This window comes from Lipotes vexillifer, unplaced genomic scaffold (assembly GCF_000442215.2).
Source record: "Lipotes vexillifer unplaced genomic scaffold, Lipotes_vexillifer_v1.1 scaffold91, whole genome shotgun sequence".
NCBI lineage: Eukaryota > Metazoa > Chordata > Mammalia > Artiodactyla > Lipotidae > Lipotes > Lipotes vexillifer.
The window spans coordinates 3,895,570-3,916,202 of record NW_006777583.1 but is presented as its reverse complement, the minus strand read 5'-3'; the positions used below and the strand labels follow the sequence as shown (position 1 = coordinate 3,916,202).

Genomic DNA, 20,633 nt, shown 5'->3' with positions numbered 1-20,633 from the left:
CAGGAAAGTTTGTAGAGAAAAATTTCAGAAATTATGGTTTTTACAGCTTCCTATAATAACAAAGACTGGGAACATCTGTAGACAAAGTTATCTTCTAATACTGCATTTGCATCATTTCTATATAAACTTTAATTATTAAGCAGGAATATCCTTTTACAAACCTGGTTAGCCAAGATTTAGAAACCAAAATCATGGAGAAATAGGAAGCTATAGGAGACTCCAGGGAAGCACAGTTCTAGATTCACAAAGTAGGACAGTACTCAAAATACTAATCAGTAAATGGATCCTAGACACTCCAGAAAATAATCAAGTCAGTTATTTAACAAAGTGGTTTGTAAGTACTTTAAAAATGAAAGGCATGATATAAACCTTTGGAAGGACCATTTGACAAACTCTCAATTGCCTTAAACAATATCCTTTTAACTAAGTAATTTCTGCCTTGGCAATTTATCCTTAGGAAATCATCAGAGGTGCTTACACAAGTTCATCTGCAAAGGTATTTATTATACAAATATTTTAAATAGGGTCTTTATCATTTTTCTTCAGGGTCCAAAAATAAGGGAAAGGATTAAATTGCTTATAGTTATATGATGCAAAAAAAAATTGGAATGTTTAATGGCATGGGGAAATGAATAGAAAATTACATGAAAAGAACACTAAATTTCCTTATCCTGATATATAGCAAATATCAGGTCCATCTACTTCATATAAATACATTATATCACAATAATAATTATCTCTGGGTGGTGAGATTAAACTAACATATTCTTTTTCATGTTATCTATGTTTTACAGATTTCTAACATAAATGTTTACTAATTTTATAATCTGGAGAGAAAAACAAAATTTTTAAGAGAAAAGGCATTTGGTCATGAAGCCTAATATATTATAATTCTTAAAATGATAAGCTCATCAGTCTTGTTTTCTTCTTGGATATCATGAATAGACTGGCAGATCATGAGACTGCACAGAATACATGGATTTCAGCAAGGGATCTGACAGTCCTCATGACATTCTTGTAGAGAAACGTAGGCTGGCTGATAGTCAGGGTTCAGAGAGCTGTTAGTATGTGAAAAGCTGAACCAAATATCATGGATGAACAGATGGCTAACTACAAAGAAGGTCCTACTTCTCAGCTCTGACCGTGCCTTGGGCATGGGTACCCAAGCTACACTTTTCAAAGTCATGGCTAGTGAGAAGCTAGGAAGAGTTGGATGTGTGAAAACTGGGTAACAGCCGCTAACATTGACCATGTTTCTGGAACAGAATTTAGCACTGATGTGGGTCTTTCCAATGCCAGAGCCCCCTCCACACACAGCATTTTCCAAACCTAAGTAAGTGTTTGTCAAATAAACATCACAATTATGATTCAAATAATTCTGACAGGCTAAAACACTCACCTGAAACCAAGATGCTATTTAACAGAGTCAGTAAATGTAAAGCCCTACATTCAGTTCAGTAACAATTTTACAAGTGTACTTGGCAACAGTTTGGGTGACGCAATGACCATTTTAGACTAAATAACAGTCGGCACAATGGAGGATTTTTGTTGAACGGAGGCAACAAGTACACTGGCAGATCCCATCTGAAAGTACTGAGTACATTTCTGACCTTACTCAAAGAGGGAATTCAACAAAACAGAGTAAGTCCAGAAGAATATGATCAGGGACATTCTAAGCCTGATCGGGAAAATTCAAAGAAACGGGGACTATTTAATTAGGTGGGCATTTAAAGGGACCTAACCAATATTTAAATGTTTGCTCTGTAATTCTGGGAAGAGGGAGAATCAAATTATTCTGTTATACTGGAAATTACAGTCTGTGTTCTGTTTCTACCATTCCACTGAAACTGCTCATCAAGGTCAGCAATGACCTTGAACTTGCCAAATCCAAAAGGCACCTCTCTACCCAATATTAACCAACTTCATGGCATTCAGTACACAGCTCTGTGCCCTCCTTCCAACACTCCCATTACCACCTCTAGGACAAGTCATTCTTATCTCTTTTCTCTAGTTCCTGCTTCACACAACCTCTAGATGTCAGAGGTTGATCTGCTCTCGACCTTATTCTCTCATTCCTCTATTTTCTCTCAGTGATTTTATCAATTCCTGTGGGTTTAAATAGTCTTTACGCTGATTACTTGCCAATTTAAATTTCCACTCCACACCTTTTCTCTGAACTCAGGGTTCTCTTGTATAATCAGAAGCATTTCCACCAGAAGCATTCCTGATTCCACATGCTACCCTTCAATGTGAGTTCTCCCCTGTCAGCATAACACACTCAGATGCTCCAACCAGAACCCTGAGAATCATCTTTGCATCACCCCTTGCCCTCACCTGTCATATCCAATCACTAAGATGCCCATTCTACCTCCAACCTGGGTCTTGAATCAGACCACTTCTCTTCATTTCCCAAGCCAAGTGAGCATCATCTCTAAATGTGACTTGCCAAGGGTCTCCAGACCAATCTCCTCAGAGCTTCAACAAAAGGTCTGCTTAGGGCTTCCCTGGTGGCACAGTGGTTGAGAGTCCGCCTGCCGATGCAGGGGACACGGGTTCATGCCCCAGTCTGGGAAGATCCCACATGCCGTGGAGTGGCTGGGCCCGTGAGCCATGGCCGCTGAGGCTGTGCGTCCGGAGCCTGTGCTCCGCAACGGGAGAGGCCACAACAGTGAGAGGCCCACATACCAAAAAAAAAAAAAAAAAAAAAAAAAAAAAAGGTCTGCTTAAACAATAAGCTGGATCATGACTCTTCTGTGCTTTAATGATGGCCTCATGCACTTTGAAGAAAACATCACAAAATTCTTATAATGGTCTCGGGACACTTCAGTATCAGAACCCTGCCTATCCACTCTCACCCCATCCAGTACCACCATCGCCCTGCTTGGGCCACACTGGTTTGCTCTCAATTGTATAAGTTCAGGAAACTCCTTTCAGCCACGAGGGCTTGGAAAAGTTTGTTCCTCCAGACTCTGCCAATAGCTGGTAACTTCTTTTCCTTTATGTCTCAGCTTAAAAGTCACTTCCTTAGAGACTGCTCCCAGGACCACCCTGTCTGATGTGTACAACGCTCTGCCCCCAATTATTTTCTATCACAGCCTTTCATGGCCCCTTTATGACACTTATCACAACTTCCAAGGATTTTCTTCCTTTACTTAATTTTTGTCTCTCTCCTTAACCCTGCCTGCTTGGAATGTCAGTTCCAAGAGGGAAGGAACCTTACTGTCTTATTCCTCATTGTATTAGCAGAGCTCAAAAACTTTTTCAATGTTGAATATGGGAAGGAATAAAACCAGACTTCACCCCCAACATAAGGAAAATCTTCCTAAAATTAAGAGTTGTCTGGCAATGGAATAGACAGCCTTGTACAGACAAACTGACCATCATGGGAAGAGGGTTCAAGCAGAAGTTGGGTGGCCACTTTTATCTGAGATGACATAAAGGGAGTTTCTGTGCTGGGTGGGATCCTGGGCCAGATAAAAATTCAGGTCCTCTCCACACAGTTTCCAGTTCTATAAAGAGAATTCTAAAGGATTTTCAGGTTAAACATATACTCCCAAAGTAGCAAACATCATATTTCCTAATGAGTGGAAATTCTCACTAAAACGGCCCCATGAAACCACTCTGTACCCTGACCAAAAGTAACTTCCTGAAGTTAAATCAGTGCAGGCTCCCTCTGTCCACCCTGCCAGATGTGGTTTGGGACAATGACAGCCCACAGTGGTCTCCTTTCCGAGCTGTACAAAACGTGGCCCAGAAACGAGTTGGCAGATCAAGCGAACCCACTTGCAGTAAACCTAAAGTTCCACTCTTCATTCATTTGTGATGCTGCTCTGTAAACACACCAGGATCGCTTTATTTAGTGTCACACCCATTAATAATGCAGAGATCTTTATACAGGCAGGCAGAGAAAATTGGTCCTGAGTGATTTCGTTACTACAGGGTATACACGAAGTCAAAGGGACTAAGAGTCTTATGACAACTCTGTAGAAGTTGCTGGCAGCGGTTGTGGAGCTGACCACCACACAACAAAGCAATTCAGGCAAGGTATCCACCTCATGATCTTCTGGAGTCTTACAGTCAAAGAGTTAACTCTTCTCTCCCTCATACTATAGATATACAAGAGACCTAAAGACCAGTTGAACCATTCCTTCTCCTCTTTTAGCTTCCTTCATCTCTAACTTTTTTAAAGTAAAAAACCCCAAAATATGGCCAATACTTGCTTCTGATGGCACCTTTACAAGGACTGGTCTTTTTGTCAGCAGATTAGATAATGCACCACTAGATATTGCAAAATGTTGCGAATAAGCCTATGAGGCCATGAGCTTTGTCCTTGAATTTTTCACCAAAAAAAAAAAAAAAGAAAGTTTTTTCAGGAAGATAGTAAACTTTACAAGCCAAAAATATTTAAAATTCCTTTTTATAACATTCAGTGTTAACAATGCTGTGGGGAAATAATGTGTAGGGAAGCCGAGAATGAGAACTCTGAAGAACTTTCTAAAGGGCTGGTGGGCAGTACTTTCCATTTAAAATACAAACTCCCTTTGATTCAGCAATTTGTCTGCTGGATATACGCCATATGTGTATCCTCTAATTAGTAGATTTAAATAGTATACAAGAGTGTTCATTTTTATTATGGCTTATAACAGCAAAAGCTTAACAGTAAGCCACAGTGCATCCATAAAATGGGATAATAAACAGTTGCTAAGAATGAGATGGGTTTCCATGTGCTGACAATAAAAAACCTTCAAGATGTATTAAGCAAAAAAAGCACAGCATGTGTGTCTCTAAACACAACTAAATATTCATTTTTGAAAATTCTGGAGAAATGTATGAGAAATTTAAAAGTGGTTGTCTCTGAAACACTGGATTGAGAATGTGACTATCATATTTATTTTACGCTCTTCTGTACTAGTTATTTTCACTATGTGTAGTCATTATTATTTTATTAATAAGAATAATAACTATAAGCAGTATTTTCTGCATGGTCTGGAAGCATCTACTTGCTCTCTGCAAGAGTGGGAAAGTGAGCATTCTTTCCCACTCTCCACAAGGTGAGCCAGAGTCTACTCAGTGGACACGTAGCCACCCCTCCTCAACCAGTCCAGGAGACTTCAGAGGTTGCTGAGGTCCCTGCCCACATTCACTCTTACCCCCTTTGTGTGGCCTACATGCACAGGTAAGGGGAAATTTTCACTTCTGCTCTTCCACTTTTAGATGTATATCATCCATCTCTGAAAAGCTAACTTAAGGGAGAATGTGCAGAGTTATTCCACTGCAAGATACCAGGGGAAAATCAGTGTTTCCCTTAGTGCTATTTATTCTATAATTATATTATTACCAAAACAAAACCAAGGAAATAAAACCATTTTCAACTTTAAAGTATAGTACTCTCCATTCTGCCAAATCCCATGAGAACCAGAAAGACCACAGTCCAAGGGGTTTTCTTCCCAACTTAGAATCTTGTATTTGCCTATCTCAAAATACTAAACAACTCTTTCAACTTGAATTGCTTCCACAAGAGAAAGTCGAGTACACTAAAGTTGAAAAGATGAAATGCAATCTACATTCAACTTATTTGATGTTGAAGATCCTAAAGAGTACTTGAACATTGTTTTGTTCTCATTCCATCAAACAAATGCTTCCAACCCTACTGAAGAGGGGGGAGAAAGAGAAAAGTCACAGGAAATCATGCCTCTGTTTTTCCTATTATTTGACCTTGGACTTGAGGTGGGGAAGCTACTTATAGTATCAAGTGACCTTTTCAAACTGTATAAAACAATCTCTATAGTACTTTTCCTTTGTCAGAAGGTTGTGATACAGAGGCATTTGCTAAAATTTATTTTATGTGTCTATTCATCATTTTTTGACTTTACTGATGAATACAGAAAGTAAGGCCAAATGTCTATTTGAAAAAATCTAATATCTACTTAGCTGAAAATCTGCTCCCACTAAATCTGATTTTATATAAGCTTTCTGACCCCTCCCCACAAAAAAGTAATTTCATTTTTGTTTTGGGGGGATGTAAAAGTAATTAGTGAAATGAGCAAACTATAGCCTGGTGCATTGAGCTGTCTGTGGTACTGAAAACATGACACCAAAGCTGAAATGTACTGAGCTAAGTTCTTACAAAGCCTCCCCATCACACTATTTTAATTCAAGCACTTCCGTCCATGACTCACCTGAATCATCTATTTTGATAGACTGTGTATAAACATTTTATAAAAGGTCACACTGACTTGCTTTCCAAGGTTCTCCATGGAAATGTCAGGGCCTCCCCAAGCTTCGTTAAAGCAATTACGGTGGACAGAGAGCCAGAACATTGGCTATAACACTTACTTTTCCAGAATGCAGTAAGAAATCCTACCATGTACCAGAAACCCATACTAGCTAGCTCTCACTATCCAATCATCATACTGCTATGCTAAAAAGAAAAAGAGGAAGTGTCACATTAGACTGCATGCTATGCCCAAGAACATGCTCTGAACGGCAGCATAACCCCTGCATTGAGTTCCTTAACTCAAAGCTAATCTATATACTTGGAATTCTTAATAGTAAACTGAGAAGTACCTATTTGCTTAAAACTTATGAAAGAAGTACATTTATAGCAGTGACATCAACAAGTTAAAAAGGGGTCAACTCATCATTTTCCACACATGGATACATTAGCCTATGCACTTGATTTTACTGTGCTTCAGAGTGAACTATTTCAGCAGCAATCACTGACTACTCTCTGGATAAATTAGAACATGTTTTTCTGGTTCTTGATTTCCAGCTCAGGGTCTCCACATTTATCTGGTCCTTTTCCATTTCATATTTTTAAAAAAGCATCTCAGGTAAGAATTTGGAACTTCAGCCTGAGGAAAACAAAAATCACTCTAGATTAAACACTGAATGTAAAAGCTACATCCAAAACAACTAAATGATATTACCTGAGCATCCATTTTGAAATTATCTTAAGTGTGGGTGGTTTAGCAGAAACCATGTATCAGGTCAGATAATTCCAATTATAAAAATATAACTTTTGTGATGTTTATGTTGCCCCAACAATAAAGAGGTTCACTGTGCTTATAACCCTTAGAGGGGGAATTCATGTCTTCATTTTCATCACCCGCGCTCTTCGTACTCTAATCAATACATCTATGCATTTGTATAACAGAAATGGTCCTCAAAATTAGCCAGGGGTGGAATTCTTTCAAGTGTGAAATGATCTTTAAAAATATGACTTCTTTTATTTGTATTACTTTCTCTAAGTTTTGAGAGTTCTAATATGGTATCAAAAATTTTTTACAACATGTAATTAACACCTGGCCAATGTTAATGGCCAATGTTTGGTCCTCACAAACTCCTATAAGTTATTTCAAAAAAATCTCCCCATAATTCTTAAAAGGTTAGCATTTTCAGGAAGACACTTTGTTCTTGGTGTTAATAGCATCAAATGTCCTCCGCCTTGAATGCTTGTTTCGCTGTGTGTTTTTCAGAAGGAACAGGAATAATATGAAAGCTGATGTTTAATTAAAAAAAAAAAACAGCAAGGCCTCTTTCTAGGGTGGATTAAATAAAACTACTCTGGTCTTCAAGCCCAAAAAAAAAATTAAATTACTTGATTTTTATAAATACCTAAGAAGATTTTAGAAAAACCGTTTAAGTCTAACCCTATTCAAATACCAAACATTTGGATTTAGAGAGGAACCACAGACAAAGACATGTCCATGTTCAGGGTTGCTAACAAGCAGTAGCAAAGCGCAGCAGGAAGCATTCTGGGTGGAAGCTAGGAGGACAGGCCTGGTCACGCTCTGCACTGTCTAGCTGTGGAATCTGGCAAGCTGGTCACCTCTTCTGACTGCAGGTACCTCATCTGTAAACCAAGTCAAAGGGCCGATAGACCTATTTTGTTCCCTAGCCTTAAGTGTCTACCCTTCAAATCAAAATGAAAAGATACTCTCATTATGCTTAAGTTCCATTTTAGTATTACTTTAAAATGTTTGAAAGAATCTCAAAAGCCCACGATCATTAGTGCTGAATTAAAGATGTGTAATTATTTAATAGTAAACTGAGAAGTAATTAAAGATGTGTAAATTATTAAAATTTTAAAGGGTCCAAATGTGTTTGCCTTGTTTTGGCAATGCAGTTTTATTACTTACCTCTAAATATTCTCACTCTTTCTAATTCTCATTCTCTATCCTCCTTCCTTCAAAATCACACTTTTCAAAGTCTTCGCAAATTTGAAAGCATGATGAAGTAATTTCTCCCCCCTCATGTGGGGTCATGTGTATTTTTATTTTGCTTGGGCAATAGTTAAAATTGGTTTCTTCCATATTTAGTATGTTTTTGCAAATTACTAACTTAAAATTAATTTAACTTATAATTAATGCTAAGTTATTTAAATTCAATGGCAACTCCTAAAGGAAAGCAGCCTAAATTCGAGGGTTTAATAGTTCAGCCAAATGCCTAACACCTGATCCAGAAAAATCAGAAAATGCATATTAGTGTAAGTTCTAAACTGGAAAATCTCAATCTTTCTTAATTTTTGAAAACTCTAGTTATTTTATTCCCAAACCTTAATATTCCTTTAACTGAAAGCTACAGCAAAATAAACAACTTAAAAGACAACCCATGAATTTTAAACGGACTATTCTGAAATGGTCAATAACAGTCAAATCTAACAATAGAGTTCCTGGCTGCATTTAAACAAAACAAACATTTTCCTAACAAGTTCACTCACAAGGGCAGTGGCCTTTGCTCTTAAGTGACATTTTTAATAAATAATGCAATGATTGTACCTGAAAATCTACCAAACTACCAGATATACAGAATTTGTATTCTTAATTTACAACAGATTTTTTTCTTCAACTTTACAGTAAGATATAGAAAAGGTTAGAGTTTTCTTCTTGTCTTATTGATATACATTAGCAAGGAATATCACGGGCCTATTTTCTTCTCTAAGCTACAGTTATGGAAGGTGATATACATGGAACAATCTTCCATAATGACCCACCCATCTTGTTAAATGTTTATTAGACAAGAATACACATTTACCTGGCAGACTAAAGCTAGTATATAACTGGCCTTGAGGAAAACAAATACAGTGACTGATATGGAGAAGTGGATCTACCTAAAGAAGAGAGGGGAAAATCTGAAAGGTTTAACAAATACATGCTGGAAACTACTGCACATTTACATGCTGCACTGTTTGTTTTGTTTTTAACTTCTTGAAAGAACAGGTCAGGTGCTAAGGTAAGAATACAGCGTGTGTCTTCTGTAACCTCAAGCAAGGACACGAGAGCTTGGAAAAAGCGTTTGCTGCCTTGCACTTCCCCCGGCTGGAGTCATTCATAAACAGCAGAACCCCAAAGTTACCTGTATTTCCCTGGCGTGGTACACGATGATCAGACCGAGCAGGATGATCGTGGAGAGACTGATAAGGCATTTCAGAGCTAAGGAATACAGCGACGCCTGCAACACAGACAGAAGCACATTTTTTTTTTAAAAAAAGAAGCACTTTTAACCACCTTTAAGATCCGGGGGGTCGGTCAATCCCCAGCAAGGGGACCTGAATTCCCAGGAGGAGGATGGGGGTAGGGGCACCTGTCTCGGCTCTGTGATCTGTCAGATCACTTGGACTCACAGGAAAGTGAGAGAGGAGATCCCGGAAGGCCAAGCAGCGGGGTCCGCGACAACACAGACCCAAGCGCAGCTCGTGGCTCTCAAAACCCAAGAGGAAGTTATCCTTGAGTTTAAGCGCTTGGGTTTGAAAGGGGCCTCCGACATCGTGAGCACCAGGAGAGGAACAGAGCATGCTTTCCTCACCGACTCCTGAAATCACTTCTTTAACGTGCCCAAACTCGCTGGGTATTCACTGCCTCCAGAACTTTGCGCGCGGAAAAGCTTCCTCTCCAGAGTTGCCTTGCGGATTAGGGGAGCGAGTCTCAGCGGTGCTCGCCGTCCCGGCGGGCACCTCCGATTGTCCGGGAAAAGCTCGGAACTGGCAGGCAGACAGTTCCCACCAGCGCCCATCCCAACCACCCGGTGTCCGGCTCTGCGGCCCGGGAACGGTGAGCAAAGGGCTGGAGCACTTACCTTGTCGTAGGCGCCCCACGACAGCTCGGTCTCGATGACCATGACCACGATGCCGAACATGCCGAAGATGAGCGCGTAGTCGCTGAGCCTCTTGCGCTTCTCGAACAGGGCGCGCCGGTGGCCCAGCTTGTAGCCGATGTTCTGGTTCTTCTTTTTGCTGGACTTGGTGCCACCGCTGCTGCCATGCCCGCTGCCACCGCCGCCGCCGCCTCCAGCGCTGCCTCCGCCGCCGGCTCCGTAGAGCGCCAGGTTATTGGAGTTGTTGTGCTCCGGCTTAGATACCACTATCTCCGGGGCTGAGGACGAAGCGGCGGCGGCCGCGGCTGCAGACGGGGAGGACGCGCCGCCACCTCCTCCGACAGACGCCGGGGGCTGTAGGGGCTGTGCCTCGGAGTCCATCTCGTGCAGGTTCCGGCGGGACGCGCTCAAGTTGCTGAGCGGCCGCATGACGCCCCCGTTGTACCTACAGCTGCTCATGGCTATTTCGGTGAAGGGGTTGCTCTCGCGGCGCGCCTGGGGCTGGCTGTGCTGGTGGTGCGCCGGGTGCGGGTGGTGGTGGTGGTGGTGGTGGTGCGAGAGCGGGGGCCCGGAGCCCAGGCTGCCGAGGCTGCCCGTGGGGCTGGCGGCGGGCTGCAGGCTGTGGCACTGGTGGAACTGGGAGGCGGACGCCGGCTGCTGCGCGTACTGCTGCCGGAGCGCACTGGCATGGCTGGACGGCGTCAGCTCGCTCACATTGAGCTGGCTGCCCCGGCGCGACGAGCAGCAGCAGCAGCACGACGAGCCTGACAGCGGCGAGGAGGTACGGGTCCGGAAGGCGCCGCCGGGCGAGGAGGTGCGGAGCAGCAGGGACAGGTTATCCCCCGCCCCCGCCCCCGGGGCACCGGAGGAGGCGCAGCTGTTGCACCGGAGGCATGGGCTGCTGCCGCCGCTGCCCTGCTGCTGGTGCGCGAGGTGCGGGGGGTGGTGAGGGTGCGGGAGGGGCGCGAAGGGCGGGCACGGCTTGTCCTGGCTTTGCTGCTGCTGCTGGCAATGCAGGTGTGAGGAGAGCGGTGGCGGTGGCGGCTGCTCCGAGAAGAAGCCGCGCTGGAACTGCAATGGGGTTTCCATGTCAGGGCTGTTAAAGCTGCAGGGAGACCAGGCGGTGGTGCACCCTGCGCAATGCGTTATGGTAGGGAGCGGAGACTCCTGCTGCTGGTGCGAGGAAGGGCCCATGCCGGCTCCGGTAGAATCCAGGCGGCGCGTCCAATTGGTTGGGCTCACCAAAACAATGGGCATGACATCACCTGCGGGGACCAAGACTGAGTTTGCGGTGCGCGCGGTTTAGGGGAGCGTGTGAGAGAGAGAGAGAGATGGGGGCGGGGGGAGGAATCTGCAGGATGAAAACCCTCGGAGGCGCAGGCCAGGACAGGGTGAGGGCGGGGGTTCCACCTGCTGACTGGGAGCACCCGTGAGCACCACCAGGTAGTGCAGCGAGTCTGCAGAGGGAGGAGGAAAAAACAGGCGTCCCCTCCTTCCCGTGCCACCACCCCCCTAACTAGTGCAGGACGCGCAGTCTAGACCCCCTGCACCGGGCACTGCAGCACGTTGAGCCACCCCAGCCAGGGGGTCAGGTGAGGGAACAGTGCGGAACCCGGGCCACTCCTCCACCGGCATGCACGCCTCTTAGAGCTGCAGAACAGCAGCCTCCTCGCCCCACGCCCACTTCTCCCTAATTGTCCCGCTGAGAGTGGGCTGCCGGCTGCCCGCCAAATAACTGCGGGGGCACCCGCTTTGGAGAGAAAAAGTTTGACGACTAGCTAAGCCAGTGCAGCAGAGCTTAGTGAGAACCCCGGGGCCTGAGCCCCTGTTTGGCCGCTGCGAGACCCGAACGGGCCCGGCTCACCGATCTTCCCCACGCCGCTGGTCTCTGGCGCCGGGGACTCGGGATTGGCTGCGCGGTGCTCTCGCCCTAATGCGCTGCGGCGCGGGTAGGGTTAACCTCCTTGGCGCCTGGGCCTGGGGAGGATGGGGGCGGGGCCGGAGGAGGGGATCCCCTTCGTCCGCGGGAGGAGTCCGCGCGGGCTTCCCGGGTCCCCCTGGCGGGGGCGGAGGGCTTTCCCCGCCACTGCCTGCTCACATTTGCGCCTTCTGCAGAACATGAGGGCCTGGTGCCCCCGGCCGCCAGGTCCTGGGCTACGGCGCTCAGGCCCTCTGGCCGCCCCAGTGGGTAGGTCCGCGGGCTTTTCCTGCCATGGAGAAGAGGTTTGCTCGAGGGTCTGGGGAATGCTCAGCGACCGCCGGCCACCAGCTTGTCTTCTGTTTTTCCTCCTCCACACCTGCAGCACAGACACAAAGAAAAGGCGGATCACTGAGGCGCAAACACCTAGCATCTTCTGTGCCAAGCCCTGACTGCGGCGGGGGCGGCGAATGGAGAGGGGCCTGGCGCGGGCTGATTCACACCGGCAGTCATAGCCTGGCTAGGAAATTATTAATAATAACTGACTGAATAATAGATGCCTGGGGACAGTGCTGGAGTTTTGCTAGACTAGGTGTAATATTTATTTATTTGCTAATAAACTAATAAAAATTACGCTTTGTGTCTCACAAATTTCCTGTGATGTGTCCTTCTTTTGAGCGATATACTAACACAAAGCGGTAGGGGACCCTTTCAAGGGTTCGTTGTTACTGCTCCATCTTAAGTCATTATCGTTTGTATTTCTTTGTGAGATTCCCGTCTCCAGAAAAGGGAATGAAATACACGGGCCAGTTGAATATTTGTTTCCCTTTTAAATCGTGATTTTAAAGCATGAGTTGTATGATAGAAGTTATAACGAGTTAGAAATTAAAGTGAAAGCGGATCACCCTCATTAGGTAATTGGAATTCTCAGCTGGATCCAATTTCTTGATATTCTACTCGGCAGCTACCCTGAAGTTGCTTACCAGGTACCTGCTCCTAGGAGAGAGTTTGCGTTTTCAGTGCCTTGGAGTGAATAATTCATTTTAGGATATCCTTTGGATATGAGTTAAGCAATTTTAATTTTTTGTGCATGCAAGTAAACAGATCCAGAAGAAAAAAAGGGAGAGGGTATCTTTTAGTCCCATAGAACTTGCATTTCTCTGTAGTCTTGGTCAAAAATAGAATTTGAATGGCTAAAAACTGGAGACAGCATTTTATTTTTATATTCCATTATGATTTTTGGCAATTTAATGAAACTTGTTTAGAATTTTGATCATAGAATCTTTGTGGTAGCAGAGTAGATCTGCATGAATTGTGTGGTGAACATGACTATTAAAAACAATTCTAATGAGTAATTTGAAATTACAATGAAAGCTTCCAAATTAAAATATTTTCACCTTCTGGTGTGAAACAAAATTCAACTCAAGCACAAAATCCATAATACATTCATTTTCACTTTATAACAAATTATATGAGCTTGTTCTCATTGTTACACATAGCTGACTAAGTGAAAAAGTTTGACTCATCCTTCCAAACCTAAATACATCAAATACATTTATCATGGTAAATTAATACTTTCATTAGCCTTTGGTAAATTTTGTTGAACGACTACATCAATCTCCTCTCCAAATATCACAATAATTGTTACCAGCACAAAATTAGATATAAGGTTCTAAAGTTATTAAAATGTCATTCTAAAAAGTAATGGCTGCAAAAAAACACAAAAAAGTAATGGCTGCATCTTCTATTGTCAAACTGACTTTCTCAAATAGCAAATTCAAAGCTTCAAAGAAGTTCCATAGATAAAATAACAGGGAAAAAATTATTGTATCTTTTGCCATGTATATCTCTATGCCTTAGTACCGGATTAGGTGCCGTGCCTTTAGTCATGTAGAAACAGTGTTTGCTGAGATTTAAGACAATGATGGAGTTAACCACTGCTCACAGAGGGGGATCGGGGAGGAAAGGGTGCACAAGGTAAGAAAGAAATGGAGATTTGGCAAACAAAATGATGAACTGTCAGAATACCAAAACTCAGATTACCAGTGCTTCCACCTAGCCAGTGCCTTACAAAAGCTCGTGAAATAATATAGTAATGTAAAACCCACTGTGATGGAGAAAGAGGAGAGCAAGTCAGTCAGATATTTATCATCTTTCTGTTTCAGGGAATCATCTGATCACACACACTCAAAAAATCTTCTTGCTAATAAATGTCTGTATTTGGAGAGTACAATAATCCACTATTAGTATGGTGATGAAAAGCAACAAGATGCCCCAACAACTTTGTTTTACTTTTAGCCTGAATCCTCATAACTTTATTGTTTGGGGCATTTTACACTATTGGGTTATGGCAGGGGCACATTTAAGAAGTTCTCCTTTTCATCAATCCTCTTTTCTTTATAAAATTAACAAATGGATTTTAAGCTTATATGTAAACTTTTCATATAGCATACCATAATTTTGCTTTTTTCCCCATATATAGGATTATAGATGCGACATGTAAAGTTAAGCAGTTAGAACAAGAAAGACAATATTCTTCCATGTGGATAGTACTTAGCACATAGTAAACACTCATTTATATTTGTGAGAGTGAGGAGGGAAGGAGAGGAAGAGAATTACGAAAGATTGAAAGAAAGGCGACAATACAAGGGCCTATAACCTCCAATAATAAGCTCTTGGAAAATTGCATGTGCTTCTCTTTCTGTCATTAAGATATATAAGTGCTGGAATTTCTCTAGTTTAACACCAGAGGTCATACTCATCCACAAAATACATTTCAAATACTATCAATTAAATACCTTTATTTCCAGTGTCATATTCTTGTAAAAATTCCCTGGGTTTTTTTTTTCCCTTGTGGATTAGAAAGATTGCTTTTGAATTTGGATGTTTCTGATCTATCTGCAAAGGCAGTCAGAACAGCTGATGCAGGGGTCCAGGGCATCTGTTTCCCACACTGAGTGCTCTGAGGGATACTTTGACCTACACAGTAAATGTTTTTCTGGGATTTTCTTTTTTCTTTGCCTGGTTGAGTAAATTATTTGGTGGTGCCAATTGTGACAAGACACAGCCTCTCTGAACTCAGTTTGCTTAGCAGTCAGTGCAAATGGGGACTTGGGATAATGTCAGAGTCACTCCTTGCTTCCCAACATGTCTCATGAAAAACACTTCTTCTTCAACCACGTATTGTCATCCTAACTTCATAAGAAATGTACACTTTAGAATATCATTGTTACATGTATTCTTTTGCTTCCACATTATTACTAGAAAGTAACAAGACCTGAATGAGCTTACTGATGATAGTCTTGTTAAGTAATACCACCATTATTCAGGGATTAATTATCCTGTTAGGGCCTATTCATTAACATCATTAACTTTTCCAAATTTGTTTCACCCTTATCCTTGCCTCCTATCATTTCTCAGCTAATTAGCATATCTATAAAAGTCTCAGTAGTGCCAGCAAAAAAAAAAAAAAAAGATAGAACTTATACTAGTTTTGTTAGCAGAATTGAACTATGTTACACAATTAAACAGGTGAACAGGTTGAAATTATTGACTATAAGTCTTTTTAAAACAGTCTATGGATTACATAAACAAATATCCCTTGGCAACTAGAAACACACATCTGAATCTAAATAGAAAGTCATAAAAAAGACAGTGGATAGCACGTTCTAGTTTATAAAGCAGTTTCTCATGTGTTACTTGATTGATTGATTGCATCTCTCAAGAACCCTATGCAAGGTAGGGAAGTTTTTATGATCATCTCTACTTTACAGGTAAGGATAATCCTGAGATGTGGGCTACCCCAGGTCACACAGCTGGTGAGTAGCAAGAAAAGTAGCAGACTTCAAGCACATTCTTCTGAGTCTGTCTGATGAGTCTGTTTAACACTCCTCTAGCCTTTCCCCCATAGCAGAAAAATTACCTATTGACTCTATCAACTCATACAGGCTGGTACTCCACTAATAGTCAAGGAATGGAAAGCAGTGGCTTATCATTACCATTCACTGCCTTTGAATGACCTCATGAACATATCCTCACTGGCTTGATTGGGATTCTGAGATTCTTAACTACTCCCCTTTCGTTAACTTCATTTGGTCAACAGAATAATTCATGAGGATCTAATACAAGTGTGGATGAAATGGCAGTGCTGTATGCATGCAGGTCCAAGGTACCCAATTAAAAAAGTATTAAAAAAATAAAGATTCTACTCTATTCAGACACAGTCTTCTGCTGACTTTGCTGGCAGCCTGGGCATTTCTCATTTTTGCCAATGTCCATAGTAAAAGCTGAAGGCCATTGAAGACTACTTATTAGTACTAACAGAGTCCATTTTGTCTTTTTATGTAATAAGTGAGAAGAAAGAGGCTCAAGCTCTTTGTCCTGTGGCTTAGAGGAACTTTCCTGCAGTCCTGCAGGGATCCAGCCTGGCTCTCGGCTCTTGTGCTCTGGCAGAGTTGTCTTCTCATCGCATCTCCCTTTGTGCCAAAGAGTGAGCAGGGAACCAGAGAAAGGAGGTGGGGCTCTATGCCACAGGCAGAGGTAAACCAGTGTGTCTTACAGCAGGAGTAGAGAGTTACCAAAATTGGGATCAAGGATATGCAAAACCATTCCTAAGTATGGAGGTCAAAGCTTCCACTTGGTGATCCCCGAAGTTTCACGGTGGCTCAGTGCTCAAACATAATGATGCTACAAAAGTTCTTGAAGTTTGTTTTCCTTCTGAAATCCAATGTATTTTCCCATCATTATTTTCTCTTCTCTTACAGGATTAGGATCCATGATGAATTAGTTCTTTTTTCTCTTTTCCTGTTAATTCCATTCCCATAGGTTATTCATCAACCCTCTATGTTTTCCTTTTTCTTTTCTACCTCTTGCCAAACAGGCTCAGGAAATCAATTAATCATCCTTTGTCTATCTTTATATTACTATTTCCCTTTCTGGAACTATTTGTAAATTCCTACTCCCAAATAATTGCTTTAGGGCAAGGAGAGAGCTGGTGCCCACTCATATAAAGGTGAAAAACATGCTTTTCTAAGTAGAATTAAACATAATGTCATCAGCAACAAAACACTCTAAATGTTGATAAATCTTGAAGTTCCACATATTCATCCTCATCCAATAAGCCAGATTTTTCTTAAAAATGACTTTTATTCTGTGTTGTTGATGTTTTATTTTTTAGCTATAAATTTAGTAGCATTTTTTCTCTATTATTTCTATCCATATGCTACAAAATGACATACATGATACAACATAACAGAAAAAAACACAACAGATATATACTACACAAATATAATGACAAAACACACTATCTGACACAGTGTTTTACCCTTGTTCCTTAGAACGAGTGCTTCTCAAAAATGTTTTAATTAGTCAAAACTGTTGGTTACTTTTGTTCACAAGTCAAGTTCTCTTAACAAGGGGTATTTCTTGGCTCTTGTAACTGCAAATATCATGATTAGGGAAGACTTCAGTGCTGTTTGTTTCAGAGGTTAAGACATCATCAGGTGCTGTTTGTTTCAGAGGTTAAGTAAGACATCATCAGGTGCTGTTTGTTTCAGAGGTTAATAAGACATCATCAGGTTTCCAGCAACTTTCTTGTCATTGTCCTCCTTCATATATATTGATCAGACTAATTTACCTTATGGTGGGAAAAGTGGCTGTAGCAATTCTAGGCTTCATATCCACAACCATGCTATCCAGAGGGCAGCAGATCACCCCTGTCCCAACATTCCAAAAACTCTCTTGACATATCTATTGAACTATCTCTATTTACCAATAACATGATTTTGTATTTAGAAAATCCTAAAGAATCCACTACAATATATTAGAATAGACAAATACAGCAGACTTCTGGATATAAGATTAATATTTTAAATGTCAATTGTAACCCCAAAAATTGTCAATTGTATTTCCCTACCCTAGCAATGAGCAATTTAAATATGAAATTTAAAAAACAGTTTAATGTGCAATACAATAAAAAAAAGATTAAGAATATGTCAACAGAAATGTGAAACTTACACATGAACTAAAAAATATTTTTGAAAGAAATTAAGGAAGACCTAAATAAATGGACATACATCCCATATTAATGAATCAGAAGATTTAATATGGTCAATACTCCCCAAATTGATCTATAGATTCTCTCAAATCTTTATCAAAATCCTAGATGATTTTTTTGGAGAACTTGACAAACTGATCCTAAAATCCAAATGGAAATACAGGTAGCACAGAATAGTCAAAACAATCCTGAAAAAGAACAAAGTTGAAGTTGCTGAATAAAAAGTTACTATAAAGCTACAGTAATCAAGATAATGTATAATGGAATAGGATAGATATATAGATTAATGGAACAGAATTGGGAGTCCAGAAATAAACCTTTACATTTACAGTCAATTGACTTTTGACAGGGTGCCAAGATAATTCAGTGGGAACAAAAATAGTCTTTTCAACACATGATACTAGGAAAACTGGATATTCACATGTAAAAATCAAACTTGGACTTCTTCCTTATACCATACATAACAATTAACTCAAGTAGATCAAAGACTTAAGTGGGAGAACAAAAACTATAAAACTCTTAAAAGAAAGCATATGGGTGAGTCACTATGATCTTGGGTTAAGTAATAGTTTCTTAGACATGACACTAAAAGCATAAGCTAGAGAAGAAAAAAAGTAGCTACATTGGATTTCATCAAAATTTTGTGCTTCATAGAACACCAAAAGGAGAGTAAAAAGACAATTTACAGAGTAGGAGAAAATATTTGCAAATCATAGATGTTTGGGACTTGTATCCAAAATACAAAGAACTCTTTCAACTCAATAATGAAAAGAATAAATACCCCAAAGGCAAAGTCTCTGAACAGACATTTCTCCAAAGAAGATATAATTGTGATAAATAAGCACTTGAAAATAAATACACATCATTAGTCACTAGGAAAATGTAAATCCAAACTACAATTAGATACCACTTCATAACTGCTAGGATGCCTTTAATCAGAAAGACATATAATAACAAGTGTTGGAGAGGACGTGGTGAAATTCGAACACTCATACACTGCTGGTGGGAATGTAAAGTGGTAAAGCAGCTTTGGAAACCAGTTTGAAAGTGCCTTAAAATACTATATGTAAAGTTACCATATTACCCAGCAATTCCACTCCTAGGTATATAGTCAAGAGAAATGAAAATATACATCTACACAAAAACTTGCAAATGAATGTTTATAGCAGCATTATTTATAATAGCTAAAAACTGGAAAGAATTCAAATGCCTATCAACTTGGTGAGTTTATAAATAAAATGTGGTATATTCTTACAATAGAATATTATTCATCAGTAAAAAGAAATGAAGTACTGATACATGCTACAACATGGAGGAGCCTTGAAATATGTGAAAGAAAACCAGTCACAAAAGACCACATGTTGTATGATTCTATCTATTGGAAATGTCCAGAATAGGTAAAGCTATAAACAAAAAGTCACATTAGTGGTTGTCTTATGCTGGGAATGAGGAAGGGGCAGTAAATGGGGATTCATTATTAATGGGTACAGTGTTTCCTACTGATTTAATAAAAATATTTTAAAATTAGATTGTGGTAATAGTCATATAACTCTGTGAATATACTAAAAATCATTGATTTGTACACTTGGAATGGGTGAATTGTACAGTATATGAACTGTATCTCAAGAAAGTTGTTAAAAACTGATGAGAGAAATAAATCCCCAAACAAAACTGAATGCTAAAATGGAAGTATCAATTTAAAATGAATAGTGCCAAGGCAACATTACATAAAATTAGAGAGGAGCAGGAATAAGTTTCCTAAGTGACATGAGTGACTATTATCTATGAATTTTAGGGAATTTGAGGATTCAAAATTTTTTTCTCTGAGCCTCTATCTAAATGGCTTAAAAATCCTAACAGTATCATGATTCAATAAATATCCAAGAAGAATTTCAGGAGAAAAATGAGCTGTGGCATTATTATTTTAATTGTGGAATGCAGATTTCTCTTACATATAAGTAATAGATCAGGTATATTTTGTACTGAATTCTACAGTTAAAAATCACTGTCATCATATGATTCTAACAGACAGTGTAAAGGAACTAAGACTAAAGCATTCTCTGAAGATGACTTGTAATGGTTACTTGTGACCATTAATTAATTTCTCTGTAATGTGTTAGCTCTATCACCCTTCAGTAGTTCAGACAAATACTTATAGCATGATGAGACTAAAGCCTTTTTTAAGAGGTTATCTGGGACAATTTGGGAAGTATACGCTCTTAGTCTTGAGGGTTGGCAGCAAAAGTGCACTCTGCACCCAGCCCACAGTATGTGGTTCAGCTGTTTGAAGCAAATGGCTTAAAGGACTCAGCAGTCAGGAAGACATAGCACAAGGCAGACACTGTGTAGGTGGCAGAGGTATTATTTGATATTGACAAGTGACTGTAGCACCAGGATCAGACTTACTTCAATGCTCACTTTTAAAGAGAGACCAGGGGAGTCAGAGGCCCTCTTATGAAAGCCGAGCCAATGCTCAAAGCTGTCTCATGAATGGCTGTCTAGAGGAGCTCAGAATTGGGTATTAAATCAGGGGAATGCAATATTCCTGACGATTTCCCATTCTTA

General features: G+C 40.8%; 1 protein-coding gene across 2 annotated transcripts in view; it reads right to left on the bottom strand.

The window, feature by feature from the left end:
• KCNN2 (potassium calcium-activated channel subfamily N member 2) overlaps positions 1–11,352 on the bottom strand; it is a 186,650-nt gene extending 175,298 nt beyond the window's left edge. Inside the window, exons 1-2 of one of the 2 annotated variants that reach the window (XM_007451206.1) lie at positions 10,078–11,352; positions 9,358–9,453 (exon numbers count right to left, since the gene is read on the bottom strand). In XM_007451206.1, the coding sequence (XP_007451268.1) occupies positions 9,358–9,453; positions 10,078–11,352 (1,371 nt within the window). The remainder of the gene's footprint in view (positions 1–9,357; positions 9,454–10,077) is intronic. The other variant, XM_007451207.1, reaches the window with a different exon arrangement.
• Between the last annotated feature and the right edge of the window lie 9,281 nt (positions 11,353–20,633).